At 39.8% G+C, this 14,408-nt stretch overlaps 1 protein-coding gene across 1 annotated transcript; it reads left to right on the forward strand.

Moving 5' to 3' along the window:
• The first annotated feature begins 11,659 nt into the window (after positions 1 to 11,659).
• On the forward strand, positions 11,660 to 14,320 carry LOC133575856 (macrophage-expressed gene 1 protein-like). Its single transcript, XM_072912109.1, is given in 3 exon segments — positions 11,660 to 12,119; positions 12,230 to 13,238; positions 13,241 to 14,320. Coding segments are annotated over 3 exon segments (2,115 nt in total). The 5' UTR covers position 11,660; the 3' UTR covers positions 13,888 to 14,320.
• The last annotated feature ends 88 nt before the right edge of the window (positions 14,321 to 14,408 follow it).

A 14,408-nucleotide genomic window follows, 5' to 3' on the forward strand; every position in this document is an offset into this window, starting at 1 on the left:
GGCCCATAGGCCACATCCGACCCGATGGTCCCTTTAACCCGTTCCGCCAAATATCAAAACCAAATTGAGCAAAGATCTGTTTTGATGATTGCCACAACAAAACTGATACTCCACTTCGACACACTGGTAAAAATGGATGATTAACAACACTGCTCCCACTAAAATAGATTGTAAGCGTTAACCCTTCAATACCATCTTAATGTTTCTTTGATTATTATGATGTTGTTGAAAATAGATGCATTATGATTCAAATAGCCCATGTTTGAGAAGCCTACTCTTAGTTCCAACAGATGTGATATGATAATTATTGCAAGCTGTACGTTCAAATGTTTCAGTATATTGCTCGTATGTCCTCCTCTTGATGAAATAGTGGCCTTTAAATGATTACCAGTAGCGCTATTGCAATATTTTATAGAAAATCATCTAACATCCATTATACAATCTGACGTGACAATTTGCATGTTGCGTCATGATGTAACTGACGAACCGTTAAGAGAACCGCTAGACCAGGGGTGTCAAACTGGTTTTTCATTAAGGGCGACGTCGCAGTTATGGTTTCTCGCTTTTAACAATGAGTAATATATGAATATACATGTATGTATTTATATATATATATATATATATATATATATATATATATATATATATATATATATATATATATATATATATATATATATACATGTATGTATTTATATATATATATATATATATATATATATATATATGTATATATATATATATATATATATTAACAATATATTTTTTTACATAAACTACAAAAAAATATTTATATATTTGACTTTAAAAACTGGCATCTTAGTCACCAGAATCTTACAGTTAAAGCAGTGTTTGTTTTGTTTTGTTTTTAATGCATATAAAAAAAATTGAATACCACTGTTTTTAGCAGTAAAATTCAAGCAACAGATTTTTACCATAAAATCTTGTTGTTTTAATATTTTTTTTTTTTTTTTTTTAATGTTTTAGTGTCTTACTGTATATGGAAAACAAAACTACCAAAGTTGATTTTACGGTAAAAAACTCAGTCGGCGGAATTTAACTGTAAAATCTATGGTCAATTTTACAGTCTACAATTTGATTGATGATTTGTTTTGAAACCATAAGTCAAGCAGATATTTACAGTATTTATCTTTATTTTAAAACAAAATATTTTTGGAATACATGATAATACATTCCAAAAATATTTTTTGTTAAAATAAAGATAAATACTGTAAAAATCTGCTTGACTTATGGTTTCAATACATGATAATATAATCTGCGATGAGGTGGCGACTTGTCCAGGGTGTACCTCGCCTTCCGCCCGATTGTAGCTGAGATAGGCTCCAGCGCCCCCCGCGACCCCAAAAGGGAATAAGCGGTAGAAAATGGATGGATGGATGGATGATAATATAATATTTTGATTTTGATAATATTGACTTGTGGGGGGGGCGTGGCCTGCGGACCTGCAGCGAAGCGGGGTGTGTCAGGATCGGCTTCGAGTTTAGTGACAGGTGCGTAGATGACACAGCTGTGAGTGTTTGTCTGATCACCTGTCCCTCTGTTGTTAAAGGCAGCAGTCGGGAAGGAGAGGGGGTTGTTGGTGGAGAACGAGCGAGAGAAACTTTAACATGGCTGAAAAGCACAACTTATTGCAAAATAAATCATTGTTCGCAAAGATTAACACGGCTGTCATGTCCGTCTTTGGTGGTCCAGAGAACCCGGAGGAGCAAGACCTACACATGACTTTTAAAAGATATGCATTTGCATGCAGTACATGATTTTTAATGTCAAAAGGGAAAGAACAAATATATTTAGTAAGACAAGATTAAGCATTTTATTGACGCATATTATTTCCAGGCTTTCGCGAGCCACACAAAATAATGTGGCGGACCAGATTTAAAGTTAAAAGTTAAAGTACCAATGATTGTCACACACACACTAGGTGTGGCGAAATTATTCTCTGCATTTGACCCATCACCCTTGATCACCCCCTGGGAGGTGAGGGGAGCAGTGGGCAGCAGCGGTGGCTGCGCCCGGGAATCATTTTGGTGATTTAACCCCCAATTCCAACCCTTGATGCTGAGTGCCAAGCAGGGAGGTAATGGGTCCCATTTTTATAGTCTTTGGTATGACTCGGCCGGGATTTGAACTCCCAACCAACCGATCTCAGGACGGACACTCTAACCACTAGGCCACTGAGTAGGTCCCTGGGCCTTGAGTTTAACACCTGTGCCCTAGACAAAATGGCAAGCGATTCCAAGGAATCCATACATTGGGAACCGGTTCTAAACAAGAACCGGTTTTCGATTCATATCCTTTTCCTTTATTCCTGCCATTAGTTGGCGTAGCAAATGTCACAGTGAACCCTGTGAGATCCACCCAAAACATCTGGTCTTACTTGCTGGCATTAGCTTATAGCTACAAAATCAACATATTTTTCAACAATGTGAGCAAAACAAATTGATTTAATTTATTTCAATGTGAGGTTTTGATTAGAGATACACATTAAGAGCTGTGTCACAGAGCCAATCAAGCAGGTACATTGAGGTATAGTGTATTGTGTTAAAATACTACTCAAAAGACACACATTCAGATGATGTAACATTTATTATGGCTAAAATAATATCTCTGATTAGTTCCGGCGGTGCAAAAAACTTGAAAATATTTGCAATGGAATCGTTACACAAATACTGGAAAAAGAAAACATTAAAAACAATATTAAATATTAGCAATATTAGGAAATCCATCTTGAACAAAAATAGCTCTCACAAGATTTTTAGTGTATTGATTTCACAAGAACAAACATCAGGTGTCCTGGGAAAACAGGACGTTAGGTCACCCTTGAATCATGTGTATATTATTTATTTATTTCATCAAAACATTTAAACCCAAAGATAGGTTTAAATGTTTTTGAGTATGTTAGTGAAAATAATCACTTGATTGAAGTACAATATTTTATTTCCCTGTGTGTAATGTTACAGTAGTAAATACACTTGTTAAATACATTTTAATTTTGGTCATTATATATATATATATATATATATATATATATATATATATATATATATATATATATATATATATATATATATATATTGCCAAAAGTATTTGGCCACCCATCCAAATGATAAGAATCAGGTGTCTTAATCACTTGGCCCGGTGTATAAAATCAAGCACTTAGGCATGGAGACTGTTTCTACAAACATTTGTGAAAGAACGGGCCGCTCTCAGTGATTTCCAGCGTGCAATTGTCATAGGATGCCACCTGTGCAACAAATCCAGTCGTGAAATTTCCTCTCTCCTAAATATTCCAAAGTCAACTTTATTATAAGAAAAGTGAAGAGTTTGGGAACAACAGCAACTCAGCCACCAAGTGGTAGGCCACGTAAACTGACAGAGAGGGGTCAGCATAGTGCAAAGACTTTCTGCACAGTCAGTTACTACAGAGCTCCAAATATCATGTGACCTTCCAATTAGCCCACGTACAGTACGCAGAGTGCTTAATGGAATGGGTTTCCATGGCCGAGCAGCTGTATCTAAACCATACATCACCAAGTCCAAAGCAAAGCGTCGGATGCGGTGGTGTAAAGCATGTCGCCAGTGGACTCTAGAGCAGTGGAGACGCCTTCTCTGGAGTGATGAATCACATTTTTCCATCTGGCAATCTGATGGACCAGTCTGGGTTTGGAGGTTGCCAGGAGAACGCTACATTTCGGACTGCATTGTGCCGAGTGTGAAATTTGGTGGAGGAGGAATTATGGTGTGGGGTTGTTTTTCCAGGAGTTGGGCTTGGCCCCTTAGTTCCAGTGAAAGGAACTTTGAATGCTCCAGGATACCAAAACAAAGTTCATATGTGAGTAAAGGCAGGTGGCCAAATACTTTTGGCAATATAGTATATATATATATATATATATATATATATATATATATATATATATATATATATATATATATATATATACGCTACAGCACTTTAATGTTGGTCATTATATACATACATATACATATATATACATATATATATATATATATATATATATATATATATATATATATATATATATATATATATATATATATATATATATATATATATATATATATATGTATATAGATAGATAGTTAGTACTTTATTGATTCCTTCAGGAGAGTTCCCTCAGGAAAATTAAAAATTCCAGCAGCAGAGTACAGAATTGAGATCGAATTTATAAAGTAAAAAGTAAATAATGGGGGTATAAATGGAAACAAAACACAAAAATATTACAATAAAAATACAAATAAAAAGCAACAATGAGAATAAAAATATAACAGTAAAATAAGAATATAACAAGAGAAACTAGGCAGTAGTGACCGTGTTATAAAAAATTAAATATATTGTAATTATTTTATTATATAAAAATATACATACAGTATATATATACATACATATATACATATATGTATATGCATACAGTATATATACATACATATATAAACATATATGTATATACATACAGTATATATATATATATATATATATACACGTACATATATACATATATGTATGTATATATATATATATATATATATATATATATATATATATACACACACATATATACACATATATATATACTGTGTATATATATATATATATATATATATATATATATATATATATATATATATATATATATATATATATATATATATATATATATTGTAAATGAAAATATTATGATTGTTCAAATACACCACAAATCAACATATACTAATTTGTGCACAGAAAAATGAGCCATATAGATACAAACATGTTTTATTTGGAATAGTTAGCATATGGTGGCAAATTCTTGTACAATCTGGATTCATTCAAATGAACCGGCCGTGACAATCGTCGAACGGTGACGTTCGCCGCGTCGTCACGGTGACGTCATTTGCTTAAACGTTACGACATCTCAATTTATGCGTCACCGGAGTCCGGCGCGTAATTACGCATCACACTTTGTGCTAAAGGCTCAACTCTCTCTCAAACCTGCACGTACAGAGCGATGAGACTCCGCCAAACCTCACGAAATGCCTTTTGCCCACACGCTCAACATTTTATGAGAACATTTTAAAGGCTTAGCAAGAAGTTGAGAGAGACGCGCTGTGGTGTTGGAGCGCAAACGACACGGTTTCGAAAACAAAAAGAAAAAAAAAAGAGACACAAGTCGAGACATTACGCAGTCATTTATTGTTGGAAGTGAACAATGTCGGCGTCACTTGCACCCTTAGGTCCGAGGAGAACCAAAAAGAGGAGTGGCCCCACGGTGTCCACGCTCATCCTCAACGCCGTCTCCTCCTGCGAGGGCCCACGCGGCGTGTCGCTGGTGGCCCTCAAGAAGGTGCTGAAGGCCAGCGGCTACGACGTGATCCGGAACAGAGCCCGGATCCGCCTCACCATCCGGAGGCTGGTGACGCAGAAGTACATCCGGCGCACCAGAGGCAAAGGAGTCTCCGGCTCCTTCAAGATCAACCGCAAGGCGCCTGCGCGACGCGGCGCCAGAAGGGGCCGGCGGCGGAGGAGGAGGAGGGGGCGGAGGAGGAAAACCGCAGCGGCCGGGAGGAGGAGGAGGACCCCCAGGAGGGGCCGCTCCAGGAGGAGGCGCAGAAGGGTCACGCCTCCGGTGAAAAGGAGGCCAGCCCGGAGGAGGAGGAGGAGAGCCCCGAGAAGAAGAGCCAGGAAGCCCAGGGTGGTCAGACGCAGGAGGCCTAAACCCACCAACACCCGCAGCAGGAGTAGGAGGAGGAGGATGAGGAGGGTGTATTAGAGGGACCCCCAAAAAGGTGGCATCCTGAAGGCACATATGGACTAATAATGTATTGATAATGAAGCTATATTTTTCCTTCTATAATAAGGACTAATAATCCTGCTGTCTCAGCACTTAATTATTTTCCACACTGTCCATGTTGTGTTATTAACAATAAAAAAAATTAAAAAAAAACACTTTAATTGCTATTAAACGCGTTTAACGTCATTGTTTTTGACCAGACCATTGTTTTTAGACCAGTTGATCTGCCGCCAATTTGTTGTTCTAGGGGAGAGGGGGGCACAGATTCAATCAATCAATCAATCAATCAATGTTTATTTATATAGCCCTAAATCACAAGTGTCTCAAAGGGCTGCACAAGCCACAACGACATCCTCGGTACAAAGCCCACATACGGGCAAGGAAAAACTCACCCCAGTGGGACGTCGATGTGAATGACTATGAGAAACCTTGGAGAGGACCGCATATGTGGGTAACCCCCCCCCCCTAGGGGAGACCGAATGCAATGGATGTCGAGTGGGTCTGACATTAGGTGACCAGAGCTGAAGAACTAGCTCAGTGATTTTCAACCGTTTTTGAGCTTGCGTTGAAAAAATCCGGAGGCACACCACCAGCAGAAATCATTAAAAAAACGAAACTCAGTTGACAGTAAAGAGTCGTTGTCGCAATTGTTGGATATGACTTTAAACCATAACCAAGCATGCATCACTATAGCTCTTGTCTCAAAGTAGGTGTACTGTCACCACCTGTCACATCACACCCTGACTTAATTTGAGTTTTTTGCTGTTTTCCTGTGTGGACTGTTTTACTTCATGTCTTGCGCTCCTATTTTTGTGGCTTTTTCTCTTTTTTTGGTATTTTCCTGTAGCAGTTTCATGTCTTCCTTTGAGCGATATTTCCTGTATCTATACTTTGTTTTAGCAATCAAGAATATTTCAGTTGTTTTTGTCCTTTGGGGACATTGTTTGTCATGTCATGTTCGGATGTACATTGTCTTTGCTCCACAGTAAGTCTTTGGTGTCGTCCAGCATTCTGCTTTTGTTTACTTTGTAGCCAGTTCAGTTTTAGTTTCGTTCCGCATAGCCTTCCCTAAGCTTCAATGCCTTTTCTTAGGGGCACTCACCTTTTGTTTATTTTTGGTTTAAGCATTTGACGCCTTTTTTACCTGCACACTGCCTCCCGCTGTTTCCGACATCTACAAAGCAATTAGCTACCGGCTGCCACCTACTGATATGGAACAGTATTACAGGGTTACTCTGCCAAGCTCTAGACAGCACCCAACACAGTGTTTTCAGACTAATTATTGGTTTGTAAAAAATATTTTTAACCCAAATAGGTGAAATTATATAATTGTAGCTGAGATAGGCTCCAGCGCACCCCGCGATCCTCAATCTCGTTACCTTGCGTAATGACAATAAAGCCATATAGATATAGATGTCGTGGCACAGTGGTTGAAAAACACTGCACTAGCTGTTCAAAGTGCCAAATCCATGCAGTTATGTAATTATTGTATCTTGGGTTTAGGGTTGGAATAGGGGGCCCTGTTGCAGTCTTGTGTAAGGGGGCCAAGAATTGTGTTCCGAATACTTCCCTGCCCTGCCGGTAACAGTTAGAGATGCTATCTCAGTAGAAGCATTTAAGTCCCATCTTAAAAAACTCATTTGTATGCGCTGGCCTTTAAATAGACTCTCCTTTTAGACCAGTTGATCTGCCGTCTCTTTTCTGCTCTGCCCTCTTCTCCAGAGGTTATTAGGTGACCACAGATGTGGCGCTAGCTGTTCAAAGTCAGGACCCAGGGTGGACCACTCATCTGTGCATCAGTTGGGGACGTCTCTGCACTGCTGACTTGTGTCCACTCAAGATGATCCCCTGCTGGCCCCACTATGGACTGGATTCTCACACTATTAACTAGATCCACTCGACGTCCATTGCACCGGTCGCCAAGCGGGGGTTCCCACATCTGCGGTCCCCTCCAAGGTTTCTCATTGTATCTAATTGGGTTGAGTTTTTCCTTGCCCTGATGCTACTAGAGTGACATTGTAATCACCAGGAAAGATGAGGTCACCTACCTAGGTTACATTTTAGAGGCTAATCTTTCCTGTGATAAAATGGCAACCAAGGTAATCAGAAAGGTCAACCAACGAATGAGATTCCGCTACAGAATCTCCTCTCTGGTCAACAAAAGCACCATGAAGATTCTAGCGGAAACTCTCATTCAATCCTTTTTCGATTACGCATGCACCTCCTGGTACCCCAGCACCTCCAAAACCCTCAAATCTAGACTCCAAACATCCCAGAACAAGCTAGTCAGATTACTTCTAGACCTCCACCCCAGATCACACCTCACTCCTACCCACTTCTCCAAAGTGGGCTGGCTCAGGTTGGAGGACAGAGTCAAACAACTTGCACTGAGCCTAGTCTTTAAAATCCGCTACACCTCCCTGATACCGAAGTACATGTCAAACTACTTCCTTAACGTAAATGACCGCCATAATAACCACACCACCAGGGGGAGCTCCACTAACCACGTTAAACCCAGATTCCGATCTAACAAAGGTCTTAACTCATTCTCCTTCTATGCCACATCAATGTGGAATGCACTCCCAACAGGTGTAAAAGAAAGTGCATCTCTATCCTCCTTCAAAACCGCACTAAAAGAACACCTCCAGGTAACTGCAACCCTAAACTAACGCCCTCCCCCCACCACATCCCACCTCCCCGGATTGTAAATAATCAAATGTATATACTTGTTTTTATGCTTTCTGATCTCAATGTCCACTACTTGCTGTACATATCCTACCAAGTCAGAGACCTACACTGTTACAATGTCCATTTCTCTGATGATGCAATTGTTGATGACTGAAGTGCTGATATCAACCAAACCTATGACCCCCCCGCCTCCACATCCCACACCCCGGATTGTAAATAATTCAATGTGTATACTCTGATGATTAACTTGTGCGATGACTGCATTATGCTGATAGTATATATTTGTACCATGAATTGATTTAAGTGGACCCCGACTTAAACAAGTTGAAAAACTTATTCGGGTGTTACCATTTAGTGGTCAATTGTACGGAATATGTACTGTACTGTGCATTCTACTAATAAAAGTCTCAATCAATCAATCAATGTGGGATCTAAGCAGAGGATGTCGTTGCGGCTTGTGCAGCCCTTTGAGACACTTGTGTTTTAGGGCTATATCAATAAACTTTGATTGTTTTACCATAAATAGCCTTGTGTGGTTCTCAACCTACAAGGAAATTCGGCTTTAAAATGAATGCCGGAATAAACAAAACCCAAATCTATTCAATATATTTTAAAATGTCAGAAGTGAATATGATGAATATACCTCTATTAGTAACATTTAAGTAATCAATCAAAGTTTATATATACAGCCCTTAATCACAAGTGTCTCAAGGGGCTGCACAAGCCACAACAACATCCTCGGCTCAGATCCCACGTCAGGGCCAGACAAAAACTCAACCCAATTAGATACAATGAGAAACCTTGGAGGGGACCACAGATGTGGGGACCCCCTGCTGGGCGACCGGTGCAATGGGCGTCAAGTGGATCTAGTTGATAGTGTGAGAGTCCAGTCCGTAGTGGGGCCAGCAGGGGATCATCTTGAGTGGAGACAAGTCAGCAGCGCAGAGACGTCACCAACTGATGCACAGATGAGTGGTCCACCCCGGGTCGAACGAAAGGGAGTCGGGTCCAGATTCTCGCTGAAAATATTTTGTGGGCTACCTCAGGGATCAATACTTGGACCAAAATTGTTTAATCTCTATATAAACGACATTTGTAAAGTTACAAAGGACTTAAAGTTAGTATTATTTGCAGATGATACAACTGTGTTTTGTTCAGGAGAGAACACACAGAAGATAATACAAATAACAGAAGAAATGAACAATTTAAAAAGATGGTTTGACAAAAACAGACTATCTTTGAATTTCAGTCAAACTAAAATATTGCTATTTGATAACAGTAGAAGAGAAAGCAAACAATTACAAATAGCCGGAGTAGATATTGAAAGGGTAAAAGAAAACACATTTTTGGGTGTAATAATAGATGATAAAATGAACTGGGAATCTCATGTAAAAAAATATATAACATAAAGTAGCAAGAAACGTCAATAATGAATAAAGCAAAACATGTTCTCGACCAAAATTCACTTCATTGTCACAAGGATGTCTTGTCTTGGTTTTTTGTGTCTTGTGTATTTCATGTTTTAGTTTGAAAAGTAATTCTACTCTCGTTTCAGGTCACTTGCTCTTCCTTTTGTGTCATAAGTCTGATGTCATCCCTGATCCCTGATTGTTTCCACCTGTTCCCCATTAACCCCATGTGTCTTATAGTCCGCGTCTCCCTTTGTTCTTTGCCAGAATGTCTCGTTGTCTCGTGCATCAGGCTCAAGCCTTGTCTCGCCTTGCTTTGAGTATCCTGACCCTCAATTCCCTTGTTGGTATTTTGAGTTTCCTTTTCTCCTCCTCAGTAGAGTGATTTTTTTTGTTATAACGTTTTACAGTCGAAGTGAGTTTCAGTTTATTCTTACAGTTCCTGCTTTTCCTAAATTTTTTGAGTGAATTTTTTTAAACTATTTTTTTAGATCAGAAACAGTGTAGAAGTTTTATACCCATTGTTTCCCTCTCCTTTTAGAGAGTTTTTTTTATTGCTACATTTCATAGTTGCATTCCGCGCTAAGTATAGTTCGCGATTGAGATTTTTGTTTCCTCCTTTCGGAGTGACTTTCGGTTGTTCCCTTTTTGTGGAACCTGTTCGGCTAGTTGTCAGATATAGCCATTGTTGTATCGCCCTGACTCTGGAGGTGAAAAAGTATCATTCAAAATAAAAGCCTGCTGGATTGTTCTCCACTCTGCATCTGAGTCCTATTCTTGATCAAGTCCTGACATTCATATTCTCTACTGCTCGCTAGTGTTACCATATTTGAGTTATTGTGCAGAAATATGGGGAAACAACTACAAATGTGCGCTTCATTCACTAACTGTGTTACAAAAAAGATCAATTAGAATAATACATAATGTTGGATATAGAGAACATGCAAACCCTTTAGTTATCGAATCACAAATATTGAAGTTCAAAGATTTGGTGCATTCGCAAACAGCTAAAATGATGTAAAAAGCAAACTATAACCTGCGAACCCAAGAATGTACAACAATTCTTCAACAAAAGAGGAGAAATATAACCTTAGAGGAAAATCTAATTTAAAACATTTGTATGCTCGTACAACATTTAAAAACCTTTAGCATATCAGTATGTGGAATTCAATTATGAAACGGATTAACCAAAGAAATCAAACAAAACACCAATATGATTCAGTTTAAGAGACGGTTCAAACTACAAGTGTTCACAAAGTACACAGAACAAGAATTATGATGAACATCTTGAACCCTTTTTTTTTTCTTTTGAGATAAAGATCATTTATGTATTTAATATTTGTTTACATACTATGGTATATTTATTTATTATTGATTCACTGTTCTGTTACAGAGAACAAGGAAATGGGATGAAATTGCAATGGAATGAAAAGGGGTAGGATTAAATAAGATCTGCTTCTTTCTACTCCTTTTCGAACGTGCTGTAATAAAACAACTGGAAATATGTGATGCATTACATGGTAATTGTACGCATGTTCGAAATAAACTGAAACTGAACTGAACTATTTACCCTCAATTATCAGAGAAAACTCAGGTGAACATTATGTGCTTTATTGGACTTAAAGGAAAACAAAAGCGAAACCTAATATCCACGCAAAAGTTCCTGAATAGAACATTCCCTTTTTGATATGAATAGAATAGGAGGCACTCCCCTTGACTCTTTTGTTCAGTAGTACTTGCCTGCATTTCAGACATGTTCAAGATGAAAGCACCAGTGATTCTCCTGTGGCTCTCTCTTTTTCATCTAGGTTTGTCAATTCCGGTGGAGCGCCCGAGCAACTGGCTAAGACAATGTCGAGCCTCCACAAACCTCTCCATCACAGCCTTAGAGGTGCTACCGGGCGGCGGCTGGGATAATCTACGAAACATGGATATGGGCCGGGTCATGAACCTCAGCTACTTCCAGTGCCAGACTACCGAGGACGGTCTCTACCTCATCCCAGATGCGGTGTTTGTTATACCCCACAAAGAGACAAGAGTGGAAACCAACTCAGAGATAATGAGCTCCTGGCAGGTGCAGCAAAGCTCGACAGCTCACAGCATTAATGCTGAAGGGTCTTTTTTTTCTCTGCTAAATGGAAAATACTCCCCTGAGAACCAATGGATGAAAATCCATCAGGTCCAAGACTCTTCAAATGCAACCAGAGTGCAGGTGAGGTAGAAATGCTTGTATTTTTGTTGATTCAATATAAAAGGTTTATACCACAATGTTATGAACCATTATACAAAAACATTCTAACATGTATTTTATTTTACTTTAAGGTGCGTAACCACATCTACACCATTAAGGCCTATACGGACTTCAACCTTGATTCCCGTTTTGCTCAGCAAGCCAAGGAGATAGCGGATGCTTTAGAAAATAATCAAACCAGGAAGGCAGACTATCTTTCAGAGAAGATGGTTCTGGACTTCGGGACCCATGTCATCACCAGTGTGGACGCCGGGGCTACTTTGGTGCAGGAGGACTACCTCCGCTCCTCATACGTGTCGGACAGCGTGTCGAGCAATTACAGCGTCAAAGCCTTGGCTGGCCTGAACTTTTTCGATAAGCTCAAGTTTGACATTAGCAGCCAAAACACAAACCAGAGCTCATTGCTTCAGACGTATCAGTCAAATATTCAATATTCTCTTACTCAAAGCCACGGTGGTGCACTTTTCTATCCTGGCATCACTCTGCAGAAGTGGCAGGAAAGTACCAGAAACAACCTGGTTGCTATTGATCGGCAAGGATTAGCACTTCACTACTTTATCAATGAAAACTCTTTGCCTGACCTGCCAGAGCCGACAGTTGCCAAAGTTGCTGAATCAGTTAGTAAAGCCATCCAGCGCTATTACAAGGTCAACACTCGCCCTGGCTGTACCAACGTCAACTCCCAGAACTTCAACTTCCAAGCCAACATAGATGACGCTTCTTGCGAGGGCCCAGCTACAAACCTCAGTTTTGGTGGTGTTTACCAGGAGTGTATTCCCAACTCCGAAAACGCAGGGCCACTGTGTGATGGCCTGACTCAGAAAAACCCTCATACAGGTGACTTTTCCTGTAAGCCACCTTACTCGTCCACTTTACTGAGATCAGAATTGAAAGAGGAACCTTATACAACCTATGAATGTCACATAAACAAATCCTCATGTTGGCTCTTCAACATGTTCTATTGCGAAGTGTGCCAGGACATCACTTCCAAACACGAAGCTACTATAAACACTTTTTGGTGTTCGATCAATGGCAATGCCACCGAGAACTCTGGGTATCGGTTCGGAGGGGTTTATAGCCCGTCCCAAGTAAATTCCTTCCGCTAAAGTTTCTCTCAGATGGCCAAGTAATCTGCGTGAGTAAGGAATACGAACCTGGTTTCAAATATTCTGTACCATTCGGCGGTTTTTTCAGCTGTCAGTCAGAGAACCCCATGGCCGGGCAACAAAGTCGCTGCCCCCCCAAGTTCAGTCAACACCTTGCTGGAGTCAGCGATGGCTGTGAAATCCTCTACTGTGTCCAGTCGGGACAGTTCACCGGTGGGCAGCTGCTTCCAATTAACCTCCCCCCTTTCACCAGAGAACCACTTGATAGCTTGCAAGCAACCAACGCGGTCATGGTGATAACGGAGGGCGAAAAAAGCTGGGTTAGAGTCGGACAAACTAGGACGTGGAAACTGGCCAACCAGGAGGATCTTCAAGAGATTTACAAAAGCTTTAACTCGGACCAGAGTCAGATGTCCACCGGGGAAAAGGTAGGGGTAGCATTTGGACTGATGGTCATGATGGCGCTGGTGCTCGTGGGAGTGGTGCTCTTGGTGAAAAGACGTCGAAGAGGGCTGTCCGGGACGGCGTATAGAGTACTTTACGAGAACCCACGTCCAGAGGAAGTTGAGCGCGATGAAGGGAAGGTAGAGATACTGGTTGAGAACGATTTAAATATTAAGTGACAGCTGTTGACATACTTATTTTATGGCACTAGTGTGTGAATGTGATTGTGAATGGTTGTCTGTCTCTTTTTGTTGACCCTGTGATGAGGTGGCGACTTGTCCAGGGTGTACCCCGCCTGGATCCTACCCCAGCTCCCCCGCTCTCATAAGGGACAAGCTGTAGAAGATTGATGGATGTTGTTTAAAGACTTCTTTGAAAAGCTGTACTTTCACTTTTTATTTTAATAGCATAGTTTAGACTCTATACTGTATATTTATATACACTGCACATCATACCCGATATTAAAGACAATCGTGTGAATGGTTTGAAGTCTTGTACTATATGACTTACAATAAAATAAATGTCATTTAAAATAAATCTGAGATTTCTTTCACATATTTTAATCTTGCTGTCTTTCTCTCAAAGGACTAATAAAGTGCATCCATAATGATAAAAAAAATCCACAATGTTAACATGACTGCGGCTGTGTAGGTAGCTTTGTTAGTCATTTATAAAATAAATTACACTTTCCGGGGAGTAA

This window comes from Nerophis lumbriciformis, linkage group LG33 (assembly GCF_033978685.3).
Source record: "Nerophis lumbriciformis linkage group LG33, RoL_Nlum_v2.1, whole genome shotgun sequence".
NCBI classification, from domain to species: Eukaryota; Metazoa; Chordata; class Actinopteri; order Syngnathiformes; family Syngnathidae; genus Nerophis; species Nerophis lumbriciformis.